Consider the following 20,007-nt stretch of genomic DNA (forward strand, 5'->3'; position numbering starts at 1 on the left):
GGAGTGTCATGGGAAATTGTAATTGTATTTGACTAACCTTGTGAAACTGTCTTATTATAATCTCCTGTTCTTGAGAGTATCATGCTGGGTTACAAACCAGCTTGCTCCTGTGTCGTTGTATAGATCAAAGGAGAACTGAGAGTCCTGCCCAAGAACAGGAAACTATAGAGATATGTGCTTATCACCCAATGCTTTGGAATTCAGACTGTCTATACTGCGCTGTGTAACTCTGTTATTCTCTGTGAGCTCAGAAGTAAAGAATATTGGTTTGAGTTGGACTCCAGCAAGTCCTTATTTGATAATATCCATCACAATTCTTGGTCAACTCCCTGACCAAGGCCCTTCTCCCCCAATTACTCAGTATGGCAGGGCGGCCAGCTCTAGGAAGAGTCTTGGTGGTTCCAAACTTCTTCCATTTAAGAATGATGGAGGCCACTGTGTTCTTGGGGACATTCAATGACATTCAATGCCCCAGATCTGTGCCTTGACACAATCCTGTCTCAGAGCTCTACGGACAATTCCTTCGAACTCATGGCTTGGTTTTTGCTCTGACATGCACTGTCAACTGTGGGACCTTATAAAGACAGGTGTGTGCCTTTCCAAATCATGTCCAAACAATTGAATTTACCACAGGTGGACTCCAATCAAGTTGTAGAAACATCTCAAGGATGATCAATGGACACAAAATTGAGCTCAGGTGAATCCTAAGTCTCATAGCAAAGTGTCTGAATACTTATGTAAACAAGGTATTTCTGTTTTTTTTTATACATTTGCAAAGAAATCTAAAAACCTGTTTTAATTTTGTCATGATGTGATATTGTGTGTAGATTGAGAGATGTTTTATTTTAGAATAAGGCTGTAACGTAACAAAATGTGGAAAAAGTCAAGGGGTCTGAATACTTTTCGATTACACTGTAAATGTGCTATGTATAGGTTATGAATGGGCTATGTATGGCTTATGAATGGGCTATGTATGGCTTATGAATGTGCTATAAGGTCCTGGTGTAGGTACCTTTCAAATCAATTGTTACCCATTATTTAATGCCAATAACAATAGTGATTACAAGATAAATCAATTCATAAAGGTAATGAATAGATGCATAATGTAGCATCTTGTGCATGTGACATTTGGGTAAACAATATCCTTTAATATCTCTATCATTAATATCTCTAAATCTCTGGACATGACCCCAATACCTTTTAATATCTCTATCATTAATATCTCTAAATCTCTGGACATGACCCCAATACCTTTTAATATCTCTATCATTAATATCTCTAAATCTCTGGACATGACCCCAATACCTTTTAATATCTCTATCATTAATATCTCTAAATCTCTGGACATGACCCCAATACCTTTTAATATCTCTATCATTAATATCTCTAAATCTCTGGACATGACCCCAATACCTTTTAATATCTCTATCATTAATATCTCTAAATCTCTGGACATGACCCCAATACCTTTTAATATCTCTATCATTAATATCTCTAAATCTCTGGACATGACCCCAATACCTTTTAATATCTCTATCATTAATATCTCTAAATCTCTGGACATGACCCCAATACCTTTTAATATCTCTATCATTAATATCTCTAAATCTCTGGACATGACCCCAATACCTTTTAATATCTCTATCATTAATATCTCTAAATCTCTGGACATGACCCCAATACCTTTTAATATCTCTATCATTAATATCTCTAAATCTCTGGACATGACCCCAATACCTTTTAATATCTCTATCATTAATATCTCTAAATCTCTGGACATGACCCCAATACCTTTTAATATCTCTATCATTAATATCTCTAAATCTCTGGACATGACCCCAATACCTTTTAATATCTCTATCATTAATATCTCTAAATCTCTGGACATGACCCCAATACCTTTTAATATCTCTATCATTAATATCTCTAAATCTCTGGACATGACCCCAATACCTTTTAATATCTCTATCAATAATATCTCTAAATCTCTGGACATGACCCCAATACCTTTTAATATCTCTATCATTAATATCTCTAAATCTCTGGACATGACCCCAATACCTTTTAATATCTCTATCATTAATATCTCTAAATCTCTGGACATGACCCCAATACCTTTTAATATCTCTATCATTAATATCTCTAAATCTCTGGACATGACCCCAATACCTTTTAATATCTCTATCATTAATATCTCTAAATCTCTGGACATGACCCTAATACCTTTTAATATCTCTATCATTAATATCTCTAAATCTCTGACCACAAATATCTCTGCTTTGTGTTTCTGTTTAGGAGACAGAGATTCAGATTACCATGACAGATCTGCCTGAGTTGGTGGAGGAGCGGAGTGACCGCTCGGAGACGGGTACTCCTGTTAGAGGTAGGACGCATGAATGGATGGATGAATGGATGGGCCGACAAACCATAGAATTTCACACAGACAGACATACACAAAGACATACTTGGCCTATACATGACAGACTTTTTATGGCAGATATCAGCTCTCTATTTGTGAAACTCTCAATGGAAGGGCATATCCAAACCTTGACAGAAGAAAATTGGTAAAGTGTGTGTGTGTGTGTGTGTGCGTGCGTTGACAAAGTATTCCCCAGACCCACACCGTATCCTGCAAAAAGTCCTGGTTGGAGGTCTACAGTTATCCTAGTGAAAGTATTGCTATAGTGACTGTATCCCAGTGTATTGCTATAGTAGCTGTATCCCAGTGTATTGCTATAGTAGCTGTATCCCAGTGTATTGCTATAGTAGCTGTATCCCAGTGTATTGCTATAGTTACTGTATCCCAGTGTATTGCTATAGTAGCTGAATCCCAGTGTATTGCTATAGTAGCTGTATCCCAGTGTATTGCTATAGTAGCTGTATCCCAGTGTATTGCTATAGTAGCTGTATCCCAGTGTATTGCTATAGTAGCTGTATCCCAGTGTATTGCTATAGTAGCTGTATCCCAGTGTATTGCTATAGTAGCTGTATCCCAGTGTATTGCTATAGTAGCTGTATCCCAGTGTATTGCTATAGTAGCTGTATCCCAGTGTATTGCTATAGTTGCTGTATCCCAGTGTATTGCTATAGTTACTGTATCCCAGTGTATTGCTATAGTTACTGTATCCCAGTGTATTGCTATAGTAGCTGTATCCCAGTGTATTGCTATAGTAGCTGTATCCCAGTGTATTGCTATAGTAGCTGTATCCCAGTGTATTGCTATAGTAGCTGTATCCCAGTGTATTGCTATAGTAGCTGTATCCCAGTGTATTGCTATAGTTGCTGTATCCCAGTGTATTGCTATAGTTACTGTATCCCAGTGTATTGCTATAGTTACTGTATCCCAGTGTATTGCTATAGTAGCTGTATCCCAGTGTATTGCTATAGTTGCTGTATCCCAGTGTATTGCTATAGTTACTGTATCCCAGTGTATTGCTATAGGTACTGTATCCCAGTGTATTGCTATAGTTACTGTATCCCAGTGTATTGCTATAGTTACTGTATCCCAGTGTATTGCTATAGTAGCTGTATCCCAGTGTATTGCTATAGTAGCTGTATCCCAGTGTATTGCTATAGTAGCTGTATCCCAGTGTATTGCTATAGTAGCTGTATCCCAGTGTATTGCTATAGTTACTGTATCCCAGTGTATTGCTATAGTAGCTGTATCCCAGTGTATTGATATAGTAGCTGTATCCCAGTGTATTGCTATAGTAGTTGTATCCCAGTGTATTGCTATAGTTACTGTATCCCAGTGTATTGCTATAGTAGCTGTATCCCAGTGTATTGCTATAGTAGCTGTATCCCAGTGTATTGCTATAGTTACTGTATCCCAGTGTATTGCTATAGTTAATGTATCCCAGTGTACTGCTATAGTTACTGTATCCCAGTGTATTGCTATAGTTGCTGTATCCCAGTGTATTGCTATAGTTACTGTATCCCAGTGTACTGCTGTAGTTACTGTATCCAAGTGTATTGCTATAGTTACTGTATCCAAGTGTATTGCTATAGTTACTGTATCCCAGTATATTGCTATAGTTACTGTATCCCAGTGTATTGCTATAGTTACTGTATCCCAGTGTATTGCTATAGTTACTGTATCCCAGTGTATTGCTATAGTTACTGTATCCCAGTATATTGCTATAGTTACTGTATCCCAGTGTATTGCTATAGTTACTGTATCCCAGTGTATTGCTATAGTTACTGTATCCCAGTGTATTGCTATAGTTACTGTATCCCTGTATACTGCTGTAGTTACAGTGAAAGTATTGCTATAGTTACTGTATCCCAGTGTATTGCTATAGTTACTGTATCCCAGTATATTGCTATAGTTACTGTATCCCAGTGTATTGCTATAGTTACTGTATCCCAGTGTATTTCTATACTTACTGTATCCCAGTGTATTGCTATAGTTACTGTATCCCAGTGTATTGCTCTAGTTACTGTATCCCAGTGTATTGCTATAGTTACTGTATCCCAGTGTACTGCTATAGTTACTGTAGCCCAGTGTATTGCTATAGTTACTGTATCCCAGTGTATTGCTATAGTTACTGTATCCCAGTATATTGCTATAGTTACTGTATCCCAGTATATTGCTGTAGTTACTGTATCCCAGTGTATTGCTATAGTTACTGTATCCCAGTGTATTGCTATAGTTACTGTATCCCAGTGTATTGCTATAGTAGCTGTATCCCAGTGTATTGCTATAGTAGCTGTATCCCAGTGTATTGCTATAGTAGCTGTATCCCAGTGTATTGCTATAGTAGCTGTATCCCAGTGTATTGCTATAGTTACTGTATCCCAGTGTATTGCTATAGTAGCTGTATCCCAGTGTATTGCTATAGTATCTGTATCCCAGTGTATTGCTATAGTAGTTGTATCCCAGTGTATTGCTATAGTTACTGTATCCCCGTGTATTGCTATAGTAGCTGTATCCCAGTGTATTGCTATAGTAGCTGTATCCCAGTGTATTGCTATAGTTACTGTATCCCAGTGTATTGCTATAGTTACTGTATCCCAGTGTATTGCTATAGTTACTGTATCCCATTGTATTGCTATAGTTACTGTATCCCAGTGTACTGCTATAGTTACTGTATCCCAGTGTATTGCTATAGTTACTGTATCCCAGTGTACTGCTATAGTTACTGTATCCCAATGTATTGCTATAGTAGCTGTATCCCAGTGTATTGCTATAGTTGCTGTATCCCAGTGTACTGCTATAGTTACTGTATCCCAGTATATTGCTATAGTTACTGTATCCCAGTATACTGCTGTAGTTACAGTGAAAGTATTGCTATAGTTACTGTATCCCAGTGTATTGCTATAGTTACTGTATCCCAGTGTACTGCTATAGTTACTGTATCCCAGTGTATTGCTATAGTTACTGTATCCCAGTGTATTGCTGTAGTTACTGTATCCCAGTATACTGCTGTAGTTACAGTGAAAGTATTGCTATAGTTACTGTATCCCAGTGTACTGCTATAGTTACTGTATCCCAGTATATTTCTATAGTTACTGTATCCCAGTGTACTGCTATAGTTACTGTATCCCAGTATATTGCTATAGTTACTGTATCCCAGTATATTTCTATAGTGACTGTATCCCAGTATATTGCTATAGTTACTGTATCCCAGTATTCTGCTGTAGTTACAGTGAAAGTATTGCTATAGTTACTGTATCCCAGTGTACTGCTATAGTTACTGTATCCCAGTATATTGCTATAGTTACTGTATCCCAGTGTACTGCTATAGTTACTGTATCCCAGTATATTGCTATAGTTACTGTATCCCAGTATATTGCTATAGTGACTGTATCCCAGTGTACTGCTGTAGTTACTGTATCCCAGTGTATTGCTATAGTTACTGTATCCCAGTGTACTGCTATAGTTACTGTATCCCAGTGTACTGCTATAGTTACTGTATCCCAGTGTATTGCTATAGTTACTGTATCCCAGTGTATTGCTATAGTAGCTGTATCCCAGTGTATTGCTATAGTTACTGTATCCCAGTGTATTGCTATAGTTACTGTATCCCAGTGTACTGCTATAGTTACTGTATCCCAGTGTATTGCTATAGTTACTGTATCCCAGTGTATTGCTATAGTTACTGTATCCCAGTGTATTGCTATAGTAGCTGTATCCCAGTGTATTGCTATAGTTACTGTATCCCAGTATATTGCTATAGTTACTGTATCCCAGTGTATTGCTATAGTTACTGTATCCCAGTGTATTGCTATAGTTACTGTTTCCCAGTGTATTGCTATAGTTACTGTATCCCAGTGTATTGCTATAGTAGCTGTATCCCAGTGTATTGCTATAGTAGCTGTATCCCAGTGTATTGCTATAGTAGCTGTATCCCAGTGTATTGCTATAGTAGCTGTATCCCAGTGTATTGCTATAGTTACTGCATCCCAGTGTATTGCTATAGTAGCTGTATCCCAGTGTATTGCTATAGTAGCTGTATCCCAGTGTATTGCTATAGTAGTTGTATCCCAGTGTATTGCTATAGTTACTGTATCCCAGTGTATTGCTATAGTAGCTGTATCCCAGTGTATTGCTATAGTTACTGTATCCCAGTGTACTGCTATAGTTACTGTATCCCAGTGTATTGCTATAGTTGCTGTATCCCAGTGTATTGCTATAGTTACTGTATCCCAGTGTACCGCTGTAGTTACTGTATCCAAGTGTATTGCTATAGTTACTGTATCCCAGTGTATTGCTATAGTTACTGTATCCCTGTATACTGCTGTAGTTACAGTGAAAGTATTGCTATAGTTACTGTATCCCAGTGTATTGCTATAGTTACTGTATCCCAGTGTATTGCTATAGTTACTTCATCCCAGTGTATTGCTATAGTTACTGTATCCCAGTGTATTTCTATAGTTACTGTATCCCAGTGTATTGCTATAGTTGCTGTATCCCAGTGTATTGCTATAGTTACTGTATCCCAGTGTATTGCTATAGTTACTGTATCCCAGTGTATTTCTATAGTTACTGTATCCCAGTGTATTTCTATAGTTACTGTATCCCAGTGTACTGCTATAGTTACTGTATCCCAGTGTATTGCTATAGTTACTGTATCCCAGTGTATTGCTATAGTTACTGTATCCCAGTATATTGCTATAGTTACTGTATCCCAGTATATTGCTGTAGTTACTGTATCCCAGTGTATTGCTATAGTTACTGTATCCCAGTGTATTGCTATAGTAGCTGTATCCCAGTGTATTGCTATAGTAGCTGTATCCCAGTGTATTGCTATAGTAGCTGTATCCCAGTGTATTGCTATAGTTACTGTATCCCAGTGTATTGCTATAGTAGCTGTATCCCAGTGTATTGATATAGTAGCTGTATCCCAGTGTATTGCTACAGTAGTTGTATCCCAGTGTATTGCTATAGTTACTGTATCCCAGTGTATTGCTATAGTAGCTGTATCCCAGTGTATTGCTATAGTAGCTGTATCCCAGTGTATTGCTATAGTTACTGTATCCCAGTGTATTGCTATAGTTACTGTATCCCAGTGTACTGCTATAGTTACTGTATCCCAGTGTATTGCTATAGTTGCTGTATCCCAGTGTACTGCTATAGTTACTGTATCCCAGTGTACTGCTGTAGTTACTGTATCCAAGTGTATTGCTATAGTTACTGTATCCAAGTGTATTGCTATAGTTACTGTATCCCAGTATATTGCTATAGTTACTGTATCCCAGTGTATTGCTATAGTTACTGTATCCCAGTGTATTGCTATAGTTACTGTATCCCAGTGTATTGCTATAGTTACTGTATCCCAGTATATTGCTATAGTTACTGTATCCCAGTGTATTGCTATAGTTACTGTATCCCAGTGTATTGCTATAGTTACTGTATCCCAGTGTATTGCTATAGTTACTGTATCCCTGTATACTGCTGTAGTTACAGTGAAAGTATTGCTATAGTTACTGTATCCCAGTGTATTGCTATAGTTACTGTATCCCAGTGTATTGCTATAGTTACTGTATCCCAGTGTATTTCTATAGTTACTGTATCCCAGTGTATTGCTATAGTTACTGTATCCCAGTGTATTGCTCTAGTTACTGTATCCCAGTGTATTGCTATAGTTACTGTATCCCAGTGTATTTCTATAGTTACTGTATCCCAGTGTACTGCTATAGTTACTGTAGCCCAGTGTATTGCTATAGTTACTGTATCCCAGTGTATTGCTATAGTTACTGTATCCCAGTGTATTGCTATAGTTACTGTATCCCAGTGTATTGCTATAGTTACTGTATCCCAGTATATTGCTGTAGTTACTGTATCCCAGTGTATTGCTATAGTTACTGTATCCCAGTGTATTGCTATAGCTACTGTATCCCAGTGTATTGCTATAGTAGCTGTATCCCAGTGTATTGCTATAGTAGCTGTATCCCAGTGTATTGCTATAGTAGCTGTATCCCAGTGTATTGCTATAGTAGCTGTATCCCAGTGTATTGCTATAGTTACTGTATCCCAGTGTATTGCTATAGTAGCTGTATCCCAGTGTATTGCTATAGTATCTGTATCCCAGTGTATTGCTATAGTTACTGTATCCCAGTGTATTGCTATAGTAGTTGTATCCCAGTGTATTGCTATAGTTACTGTATCCCCGTGTATTGCTATAGTAGCTGTATCCCAGTGTATTGCTATAGTAGCTGTATCCCAGTGTATTGCTATAGTTACTGTATCCCAGTGTATTGCTATAGTTACTGTATCCCAGTGTACTGCTATAGTTACTGTATCCCAGTGTATTGCTATAGTTGCTGTATCCCAGTGTATTGCTATAGTTACTGTATCCCAGTGTACTGCTGTAGTTACTGTATCCAAGTGTATTGCTATAGTTACTGTATCCCAGTATATTGCTATAGTTACTGTATCCCAGTATATTGCTATAGTTACTGTATCCCAGTGTATTGCTATAGTTACTGTATCCCAGTGTATTGCTATAGTTACTGTATCCCAGTGTATTGCTATAGTTACTGTATCCCTGTATACTGCTGTAGTTACAGTGAAAGTATTGCTATAGTTACTGTATCCCAGTGTATTGCTATAGTTACTGTATCCCAGTGTATTGCTATAGTTACTGTATCCCAGTGTATTGCTATAGTTACTGTATCCCAGTGTATTTCTATAGTTACTGTATCCCAGTGTATTGCTATAGTTACTGTATCCCAGTGTACTGCTATAGTTACTGTATCCCAGTGTATTGCTATAGTTACTATATCCCAGTGTATTTCTATAGTTACTGTATCCCAGTGTACTGCTATAGTTACTGTATCCCAGTGTATTGCTATAGTTACTGTATCCCAGTGTATTGCTATAGTTACTGTATCCCAGTATATTGCTATAGTTACTGTATCCCAGTATATTGCTGTAGTTACTGTATCCCAGTGTATTGCTATAGTTACTGTATCCCAGTGTATTGCTATAGTAGCTGTATCCCAGTGTATTGCTATAGTAGCTGTATCCCAGTGTATTGCTATAGTAGCTGTATCCCAGTGTATTGCTATAGTAGCTGTATCCCAGTGTATTGCTATAGTTACTGTATCCCATTGTATTGCTATAGTTACTGTATCCCAGTGTACTGCTATAGCTACTGTATCCCAGTGTATTGCTATAGTTACTGTATCCCAGTGTACTGCTATAGTTACTGTATCCCAGTGTATTGCTATAGTAGCTGTATCCCAGTGTATTGCTATAGTTGCTGTATCCCAGTGTACTGCTATAGTTACTGTATCCCAGTATATTGCTATAGTTACTGTATCCCAGTATACTGCTGTAGTTACAGTGAAAGTATTGCTATAGTTACTGTATCCCAGTGTATTGCTATTTTTACTGTATCCCAGTGTACTGCTATAGTTACTGTATCCCAGTGTATTGCTATAGTTACTGTATCCCAGTGTATTGCTGTAGTTACTGTATCCCAGTATACTGCTGTAGTTACAGTGAAAGTATTGCTATAGTTACTGTATCCCAGTGTACTGCTATAGTTACTGTATCCCAGTATATTTATATAGTTACTGTATCCCAGTATATTGCTATAGTTACTGTATCCCAGTGTATTGCTATAGTAGCTGTATCCCAGTGTACTGCTGTAGTTACTGTATCCCAGTGTATTGCTATAGTTACTGTATCCCAGTGTACTGCTATAGTAGCTGTATCCCAGTGTACTGCTATAGTTACTGTATCCCAGTGTACTGCTATAGTTACTGTATCCCAGTGTATTGCTATAGTTACTGTATCCCAGTGTATTGCTGTAGTTACTGTATCCCAGTATACTGCTGTAGTTACAGTGAAAGTATTGCTATAGTTACTGTATCCCAGTGTACTGCTATAGTTACTGTATCCCAGTATATTTATATAGTTACTGTATCCCAGTGTACTGCTATAGTTACTGTATCCCAGTGTATTGCTATAGTTACTGTATCCCAGTGTATTGCTATAGTAGCTGTATCCCAGTGTACTGCTATAGTTACTGTATCCCAGTATATTGCTATAGTTACTGTATCCCAGTATACTGCTGTAGTTACAGTGAAAGTATTGCTATAGTTACTGTATCCCAGTGTACTGCTATAGTTACTGTATCCCAGTATATTGCTATAGTTACTGTATCCCAGTGTACTGCTATAGTTACTGTATCCCAGTATATTGCTATAGTTACTGTATCCCAGTATATTGCTATAGTGACTGTATCCCAGTGTACTGCTGTAGTTACTGTATCCCAGTGTATTGCTATAGTTACTGTATCCCAGTGTACTGCTATAGTTACTGTATCCCAGTGTATTGCTATAGTTACTGTATCCCAGTGTATTGCTATAGTAGCTGTATCCCAGTGTATTGCTATAGTTGCTGTATCCCAGTGTATTGCTATAGTTACTGTATCCCAGTGTATTGCTATAGTTACTGTATCCCAGTGTACTGCTATAGTTACTGTATCCCAGTGTATTGCTATAGTTACTGTATCCCAGTGTATTGCTATAGTTACTGTATCCCAGTGTATTGCTATAGTTACTGTATCCCAGTGTATTGCTATAGTTACTGTATCCCAGTGTATTGCTATAGTTACTGTATCCCAGTATATTGCTATAGTTACTGTATCCCAGTGTATTGCTATAGTTACTGTATCCCAGTGTATTGCTATAGTTACTGTTTCCCAGTGTATTGCTATAGTTACTGTATCCCAGTGTATTGCTATAGTAGCTGTATCCCAGTGTATTGCTATAGTAGCTGTATCCCAGTGTATTGCTATAGTAGCTGTATCCCAGTGTATTGCTATAGTAGCTGTATCCCAGTGTATTGCTATAGTTACTGCATCCCAGTGTATTGCTATAGTAGCTGTATCCCAGTGTATTGCTATAGTAGCTGTATCCCAGTGTATTGCTATAGTAGTTGTATCCCAGTGTATTGCTATAGTTACTGTATCCCAGTGTATTGCTATAGTAGCTGTATCCCAGTGTATTGCTATAGTAGCTGTATCCCAGTGTATTGCTATAGTTACTGTATCCCAGTGTATTGCTATAGTTACTGTATCCCAGTGTACTGCTATAGTTACTGTATCCCAGTGTATTGCTATAGTTGCTGTATCCCAGTGTATTGCTATAGTTACTGTATCCCAGTGTACCGCTGTAGTTACTGTATCCAAGTGTATTGCTATAGTTACTGTATCCCAGTATATTGCTATAGTTACTGTATCCCAGTATATTGCTATAGTTACTGTATCCCAGTGTATTGCTATAGTTACTGTATCCCAGTTTATTGCTATAGTTACTGTATCCCTGTATACTGCTGTAGTTACAGTGAAAGTATTGCTATAGTTACTGTATCCCAGTGTATTGCTATAGTTACTGTATCCCAGTGTATTGCTATAGTTACTGCATCCCAGTGTATTGCTATAGTTACTGTATCCTAGTGTATTTCTATAGTTACTGTATCCCAGTGTATTGCTATAGTTGCTGTATCCCAGTGTATTGCTATAGTTACTGTATCCCAGTGTATTGCTATAGTTACTGTATCCCAGTGTATTTCTATAGTTACTGTATCCCAGTGTACTGCTATAGTTACTGTATCCCAGTATATTGCTATAGTTACTGTATCCCAGTGTATTGTTATAGTTACTGTATCCCAGTATATTGCTATAGTTACTGTATCCCAGTATATTGCTGTAGTTACTGTATCCCAGTGTATTGCTATAGTTACTGTATCCCAGTGTATTGCTATAGTAGCTGTATCCCAGTGTATTGCTATAGTAGCTGTATCCCAGTGTATTGCTATAGTAGCTGTATCCCAGTGTATTGCTATAGTAGCTGTATCCCAGTGTATTGCTATAATTACTGTATCCCATTGTATTGCTATAGTTACTGTATCCCAGTGTACTGCTATAGTTACTGTATCCCAGTGTATTGCTATAGTAGCTGTATCCCAGTGTATTGCTATAGTTGCTGTATTCCTGTGTACTGCTATAGTTACTGTATCCCAGTGTATTGCTATAGTTGCTGTATCCCAGTGTATTGCTATAGTTACTGTATCCCAGTATATTGCTATAGTTACTGTATCCCAGTATATTGCTGTAGTTACTGTATCTCAGTGTATTGCTATAGTTACTGTATCCCAGTGCATTGCTGTAGTTACTGTATCCCAGTGTACTGCTATAGTTACTGTATCCCAGTATACTGCTGTAGTTACAGTGAACGTATTGCTATAGTTACTGTATCCCAGTGTACTGCTATAGTTACTGTATCCCAGTATATTGCTATAGTTACTGTATCCCAGTGTACTGCTATAGTTACTGTATCCCAGTGTATTGCTATAGTAGCTGTATCCCAGTGTATTGCTATAGTTACTGTATCCCAGTGTACTGCTGTAGTTACTGTATCCCAGTATATTGCTATAGTTACTGTATCCCAGTGTATTGCTATAGTTACTGTATCCCAGTGTACTGCTATAGTTACTGTATCCCAGTGTTTTGCTATAGTTACTGTATCCCAGTGTATTGCTATAGTAGCTGTATCCCAGTATATTGCTATAGTTACTGTATCCCAGTGTACTGCTATAGTTACTGTATCCCAGTGTATTGCTATAGTTACTGTATCCCAGTGTATTGCTATAGTAGCTGTATCCCAGTATATTGCTATAGTTACTGTATCCCAGTGTATTGCTATAGTTACTGTATCCCAGTATATTGCTATAGTTACTGTATCCCAGTGTACTGCTGTAGTTACTGTATCCCAGTATATTGCTATAGTTACTGTATCCCAGTATATTGCTATAGTGACTGTATCCCAGTATATTGCTATAGTAACTGTATCCCAGTATACTGCTGTAGTTACAGTGAAAGTATTGCTATAGTTACTGTATCCCAGTGTACTGCTGTAGTTACTGTATCCCAGTGTATTGCTATAGTTACTGTATCCCAGTGTACTGCTGTAGTTACAGTGAAAGTATTGCTATATATATCAGATGAATGGGACATAACCTTGCCCTGTCATCAAAGATAGATTCCCCCACTGACAGTCATTTCATCAATGTATTAAAATAACATTTATTTCAGTCTCATGTGTTACTTCATTCACCAGCCCCACTGTCTTTCTAGCTCTCACAAACTCAGTCTGTTTGACACATAGAGCTTGGAACAGGAAATCTTATTTCCTTTCTGTAATCACTGTGATATGTGCAGTTTCATACAGAAGTGTTATGCAGCGTTAGAGTAGAGAGACAAATATTTGTCAAAATGGAGTAGATTTCAACGTGTCATAACTTATTTTGGCCGGAAGGCAGATTTTGGAACATTCTCAAACAACCCACTGGGCCCAAACTGGTTGAATCAGCGTTGTTTCCACGTCATTTCAACCAAAAAAGTGGAATCAACGTGTAAAACTGATTTGATTTGCAAAAAGTAATCAACGTAATATTCTACTTTTATCCGAAATCCAATGACATGGTGTCTTTTGTTGTTTTCACATTGGATTCACATTATTCAACCAGATGGTAATCAAAACCTAGACCCTGATGTCAGTGCCCAGTGGGAAAGCATTTTCTAGAACCATCTCAACAGTACAACAGACACCACTGATCATATTTTCAATACTGCTTCTGTAACATTATAGTAGTAGTTTCTAGATCACCCAGTCAAGTCTAATCACAATTTATTTAAAGTGCCTATTACAGTGACTCAACACACAATGCAGTACGGATCATCAACTAGATTCAGCCGCCGGCCAATTTTCTATTGAGCGGATGGTCCGGGGGTCCGGACCCTATTAAAAACATATTTTTAGACTGCAAATTGACTGCAAAGAGCACCAAAAAATAGAATATTTGACTAAAACATAATCATTTCGAACCTTGAACAATGCCCTGGGTAGGGTGCCGTCGTTCGGATGGCCATTCAGACCCCCTCGGCACTCCATGTAAGAGCTTTATCCCAAACCTGGCCACATTCCGTCACGGCCACCTAATCATCCCCCTTTTTCCTAATTGGCATATATCACTCCTCACCTCTCCAACTGATGAAACCACCCACGGGCCTCCAGTTGGGGAATCCTGCTGTACAGGGTCAGTGATGTGTCTCTAAGCCTAGTGGTTAGAGCGTTGGGCCAGTAACCAAAAGGTTGCCGGATCGAATCCCCGAGCTGACAAGGTCAAAATCTGTCATTCTGCCCCTGAACAAGGCCGTTAACCCACCGTTCCCCGGGTGCTGTGGCTGTTGATTAAAGCAGCACTCCTGCACCTCTCTGATTCAGAGGGGTTAAATGTGGAAGACACATTTCAGTTGAAGGCATTCGGTTGTACAACTGACTAGGTATCCCCCTTTCTGTTGTACAACTGACTAGGTATCCCCCTTTCCTTTCTGTTGTACAACTGACTAGGTATCCCCCTTTCTGTTGTACAACTGACTAGGTATCCCCCCTTTCTGTTGTACAACTGACTAGGTATCCCCCTTTCTGTTGTATAACTGACTAGGTATCCCCCTTTCTGTTGTATAACTGACTAGGTATCCCCCTTTCCTTTCTGTTGTACAACTGACTAGGTATCCCCCCTTTCCTTTCTGTTGTACAACTGACTAAGTATCCCCCTTTCTGTTGTACAACTGACTAAGTATCCCCCTTTCTGTTGTACAACTGACTAGGTATCCCCCTTTCCTTTCTGTTGTACAACTGACTAGGTATCCCCCTTTCTGTTGTACAACTGACTAGGTCCCCCCCTTTCTGTTGTATAACTGACTAGGTATCCCCCTTTCCTTTCTGTTGTACAACTGACTAGGTATCCCCCTTTCTGTTGTACAACTGACTAGGTATCCCCCTTTCTGTTGTACAACTGACTAGGTATCCCCCTTTCTGTTGTACAACTGACTAGGTATCCCCCTTTCTGTTGTACAACTGACTAGGTATCCCCCTTTCCTTTCTGTTGTACAACTGACTAGGTATCCCCCTTTCCTTTCTGTTGTATAACTGACTAGGTATCCCCCTTTCTGTTGTACAACTGACTAGGTATCCCCCTTTCTGTTGTACAACTGACTAGGTATCCCCCTTTCTGTTGTACAACTGACTAGGTATCCCCCTTTCTGTTGTACAACTGACTAGGTATCCCCCTTTCCTTTCTGTTGTACAACTGACTAGGTATCCCCCTTTCTGTTGTACAACTGACTAGGTATCCCCCTTTCTGTTGTACAACTGACGAGGTAACCCCCTTTCCTTTCTGTTGTACAACTGACTAGGTATCCCCCTTTCTGTTGTACAACTGACTAGGTATCCCCCTTTCTGTTGTTCAACTGACTAGGTATCCCCCTTTCTGTTGTACAACTGACTAGGTATCCCCCTTTCTGTTGTACAACTGACTAGGTATCCCCCTTTCTGTTGTTCAACTGACTAGGTATCCCCCTTTCTGTTGTACAACTGACTAGGTATCCCCCTTTCCCTTTCTGTTGTACAACTGACTAGGTATCCCCCTTTCCTTTCTGTTGTATAACTGACTAGGTATCCCCCTTTCTGTTGTACAACTGACGAGGTAACCCCCTTTCCTTTCTGTTGTACAACTGACTAGGTATCCCCCTTTCTGTTGTACAACTGACTAGGTATCCCCCTTTCTGTTGTTCAACTGACTAGGTATCCCCCTTTCTGTTGTACAACTGACTAGGTATCCCCCTTTCTGTTGTACAACTGACTAGGTATCCCCCTTTCTGTTGTACAACTGACTAGGTATCCCCCTTTCTGTTGTACAACTGACTAGGTATCCCCCTTTCCTTTCTGTTGTACAACTGACTAGGTATCCCCCTTTCTGTTGTACAACTGACTAGGTATCCCCCTTTCCTTTCTGTTGTACAACTGACTAGGTATCCCCCTTTCTGTTGTACAACTGACTAGGTATCCCCCTTTCTGTTGTACAACTGACTAGGTATCCCCCTTTCTGTTGTACAACTGACTAGGTATCCCCCTTTCTGTTGTACAACTGACTAGGTATCCCCCTTTCTGTTGTACAACTGACTAGGTATCCCCCTTTCTGTTGTACAACTGACTAGGTATCCCCCTTTCTGTTGTACAACTGACTAGGTATCCCCCTTTCTGTTGTACAACTGACTAGGTATCCCCCTTTCTGTTGTACAACTGACTAGGTATCCCCCTTTCTGTTGTACAACTGACTAGGTATCCCCCTTTCCTTTCTGTTTTACAACTGACTAGGTAACCCCCTTTCCTCTCTGTTGTACAACTCTTTCCCAGGGTCAGAGGAGGCCTCACAGAAGGTCAGATCGACAGGGACTTCATGATCAAACACACCTGGAAGGTTCACTTTCTAACTTTCTGAGGTCACAGGTTTTGTTGTGATAGAGATGGAGCTTTGGGTGTGACCCTGGTTTCATATGTCACCCCACACTCCAGAGAGAGGAAGGAAGAAAGAGTTAATGTGGTGGAGCAGAGGAGCAAGACAGATGGATGGAGAACGTATAGCTCTCAAAACATGGTTCTAATTACAAATGTCTCTAAGGAGTTTCCTAAAGATAGTGTGCAGGAAAAAGGTTTATATTTTGTTTTGCCCCTCTCTCTCCCTCTACCCCTCTACCTCTACCCCTCTTCCTCAACCCCTCTACCCCTCTACCCTTCTCCCTCTACCCCTCTACCCTTCTACGTCTACCCCTCTCCGTCTACCCCTCTACCTCTACCCCTCTACCTCTCCCCCTCTTCTCCTAATTATCTTTGTTGTTCCTGCGTTTCAGATGCTGGTCCCCAGACGACGGTTGTTCCAGTGCCCCCGTCTCCCCAATATCACCCCTCTCCCCAATCTCCGCCCTCCCCCTCCCTGCACCAGGCCAGACCTTCCCAGGACCAGGGTGCTCCTGTGCCACCCATTAGGAGGTCTCAGCGCCAGAGACCCAGACGCTCTAACAGTGACCCTGTCCTACTGGACCTGGCTGCCAAAGGTGAGACAGGGTCACACACACACAGACACACACATACACACACACACACACACACACAGGTACGCACACACACACGCACAGTGGCTCCAACAGCCAAAGAGTGACACTGCTGGACCTAGCTGCCAAAGGTAAAAGAGGATCACATAAACTGTATAGTTCTGGAACAGTCGGTCTGTCATCACTTAATCTACAGCCTCTGCATCTGTCAGCAAGACACATTTGGATTGCTGTATCCCTGTAAGTGTGTGAGTGTGTGAGTGTGTGTGTGTGTGTGTGTGTGTGTGTGTGTGTGTGTGTGTGTGTGTGACCTCCCTCACAGGGATAGCAGAACTGTTGTTTGCTAAACTGCAAAGCACAGTTTACTAATGCTTCCAACAGATGTCCCACTACATGCAATTCTACAGACAGACACACTAACCCCCCAACCCTCTCTCTCCCCTCTCTCCCACCGCTCTCTCACCTATCTCTCTCCCCTCTCTTTCTCCCTTCTCTCCAACCCCTCTCCCACCCTCTCTTTCCCCCTCTCCCCCCTCTCTCCCACCTTTCTCTCTCTCTCCCTTCTCTACCAACCCTCTCTCCCACCCCTTTCCCATCCATCTCTCTCCCCATCTCTCTCCCCCTTTCTTTCTCTCTCCCCCTCTCTCCCACCTTTCTCTCTCCCAACCCTCTCTCCCACCCCTTTCCCATCCATCTCTCTCCCCCTTTCTCTCTCTCTCCTTTCTCTCCCACCTTTCTCTCTCTCTCCCTTCTCTCCCATCCATCTCTCTCCCCCTTTCTCTCTCTCTCCCCCCCTCTCTCTCTCCCTTCCTCTCTTCCACCCCCTCCTCCCTCAGTGTTAAGCTGTGAAGCAGCCACACAGACCACAGAGGTCTCCACCCAGACTTCCAAGTCCGCCCTGGCCTCCCAGTCGTCCCGGCCCCAGACGGTGGCTCTCCGGCGGGGTGGTAGAGGCCCGCGGCGTCCCCGGCCCTCCTCCATGGTGGACTACCAGAGCTACAGACACACCCAGCAGCTGGTCAGCAGGTTTCTAGAGCAGCCGGCCCACTGCAGCCTGACACCCGAGGTCCAGGAGCTGGTGGACAGCATCCGTAGCGTGCTGCGCTCAGACCAGGAACACATGGAGGAGGCCGTCCGCTGTGCCAGCTTCATAGAACAGGTAAAGAGGCTACATAGAGGCTACATAAAACGGGTTAAGAGGTTACATAGAGGCTACATTGAACTGGTAAATAGGCTACATAGAGGCTACATAGAACCGGTAAAGAGGCTACATAGAGACTACATAGAACTGGTAAAGAGGCTACATAGAACAGGTAAAGAGGCTACATAGAGACTACATTGAACTGGTGAAGAAGCTACATAGAGGCTACATAGAACTGGTAAAGAGGCTACATAGATGCTACATAGAACTGGTAAAGAGGCTACATAGAACTGGTTAAGAGGCTACATAGAGGCTACATAGAACTGGTAAATAGGCTACATAGAACTGGTAAAGAGGGTACATAGAGGCTACATAGAACTGGTAAAGAGGCTACATAGAGGCTACATAGAACTGGTAATGAGGCTACATAGCGGATACATAGAACTGGTGAAGAAGCTACATAGAGGCTACATACAAGCTACATAGAGGCTACATAGAACTGGTAGAGAAGGGTTCCCCAACCGGTGGCCCACGGGTGATTTTATTTCCGCCCCCACACCAAAAAAAGAAAACTATAACAACACCAGCAAATCAACTCCAAGTGATTTTAGTTTTGGAAATCTGCTCCAAAGTATTCCCACACGTAATATTGTATATGTGATCATATACAAATGTAAGCAAAGTTTGAAATTATTACGTTTTAGTCAAATAAATTCAGGAGTAAACATGTGCTTAACAAGTCACATAATAACTTGCATGGACTCACTCTGTGTGCCCCACGCATACAATTATCTGTAAGGTCCCTCAGTCGAGCAGTGAATTTCAAACACAAAACCATGGAGGTTTTCCAAAGAAGGTCCACATACTGGTTGACGGGTACAAATGAAAAAAGCAGACATTGAATATCCCTTTGAGCATGGTGAAGTTAGTAATTACACTTTGGATGGTGTATCAATACACCCAGTCACTACAAAGATACAGGCTTCCTTCCTAACTCAGTTGCCAGAGAGGAAGGAAACCACTCAGGGATTTCACCATGAGGCCAATGGTGACTACAGTTACAGAGATTAATGGCTGTGATATGAGAACAGAGGACGGATAAACAGCATTGTAGTTACTCTACAATAGAAACCTAATTGACAGAGTGAAAATAAGGAAGCCTGTACAGAATAAAAATATTCCAAAACATGCATCCTGTTTACGACAAGGCACTAAAGTAAAACCGAAAAAATTTGGTAAAGCAATTAACTTTATGTCACGAACCAGGGTTATGTTTGGTGCAAACACAACACATTACTGAGTACCACTCTCCATATTTTCAAGCATAGTGGTGGCTGCATCATGTTATGGGTATGATTGTAATTGTTAAAGAATGGGTCGTTTTTCAGGATAAATAAGAAACGGAATGGAGCTAAGCACAAGAAAAATCCTAGAAGTAAACCTGGTTCAGTCTGC

At 40.5% G+C, this 20,007-nt stretch overlaps 1 protein-coding gene across 1 annotated transcript in view; it reads left to right on the forward strand.

The window, feature by feature from the left end:
- Positions 1 to 20,007, forward strand: part of LOC139390109 (endosomal transmembrane epsin interactor 1-like) — a 56,974-nt gene that overhangs the window by 25,184 nt on the left and 11,783 nt on the right. The window contains exons 7-9 of the mRNA XM_071137266.1: positions 2,296 to 2,383; positions 17,211 to 17,414; positions 18,248 to 18,570. Of these exons, the coding sequence (XP_070993367.1) occupies positions 2,296 to 2,383; positions 17,211 to 17,414; positions 18,248 to 18,570 (615 nt within the window). The remainder of the gene's footprint in view (positions 1 to 2,295; positions 2,384 to 17,210; positions 17,415 to 18,247; positions 18,571 to 20,007) is intronic.

Source organism: Oncorhynchus clarkii, chromosome 30 (genome assembly GCF_045791955.1).
Source record: "Oncorhynchus clarkii lewisi isolate Uvic-CL-2024 chromosome 30, UVic_Ocla_1.0, whole genome shotgun sequence".
Lineage (NCBI taxonomy): Eukaryota > Metazoa > Chordata > Actinopteri > Salmoniformes > Salmonidae > Oncorhynchus > Oncorhynchus clarkii.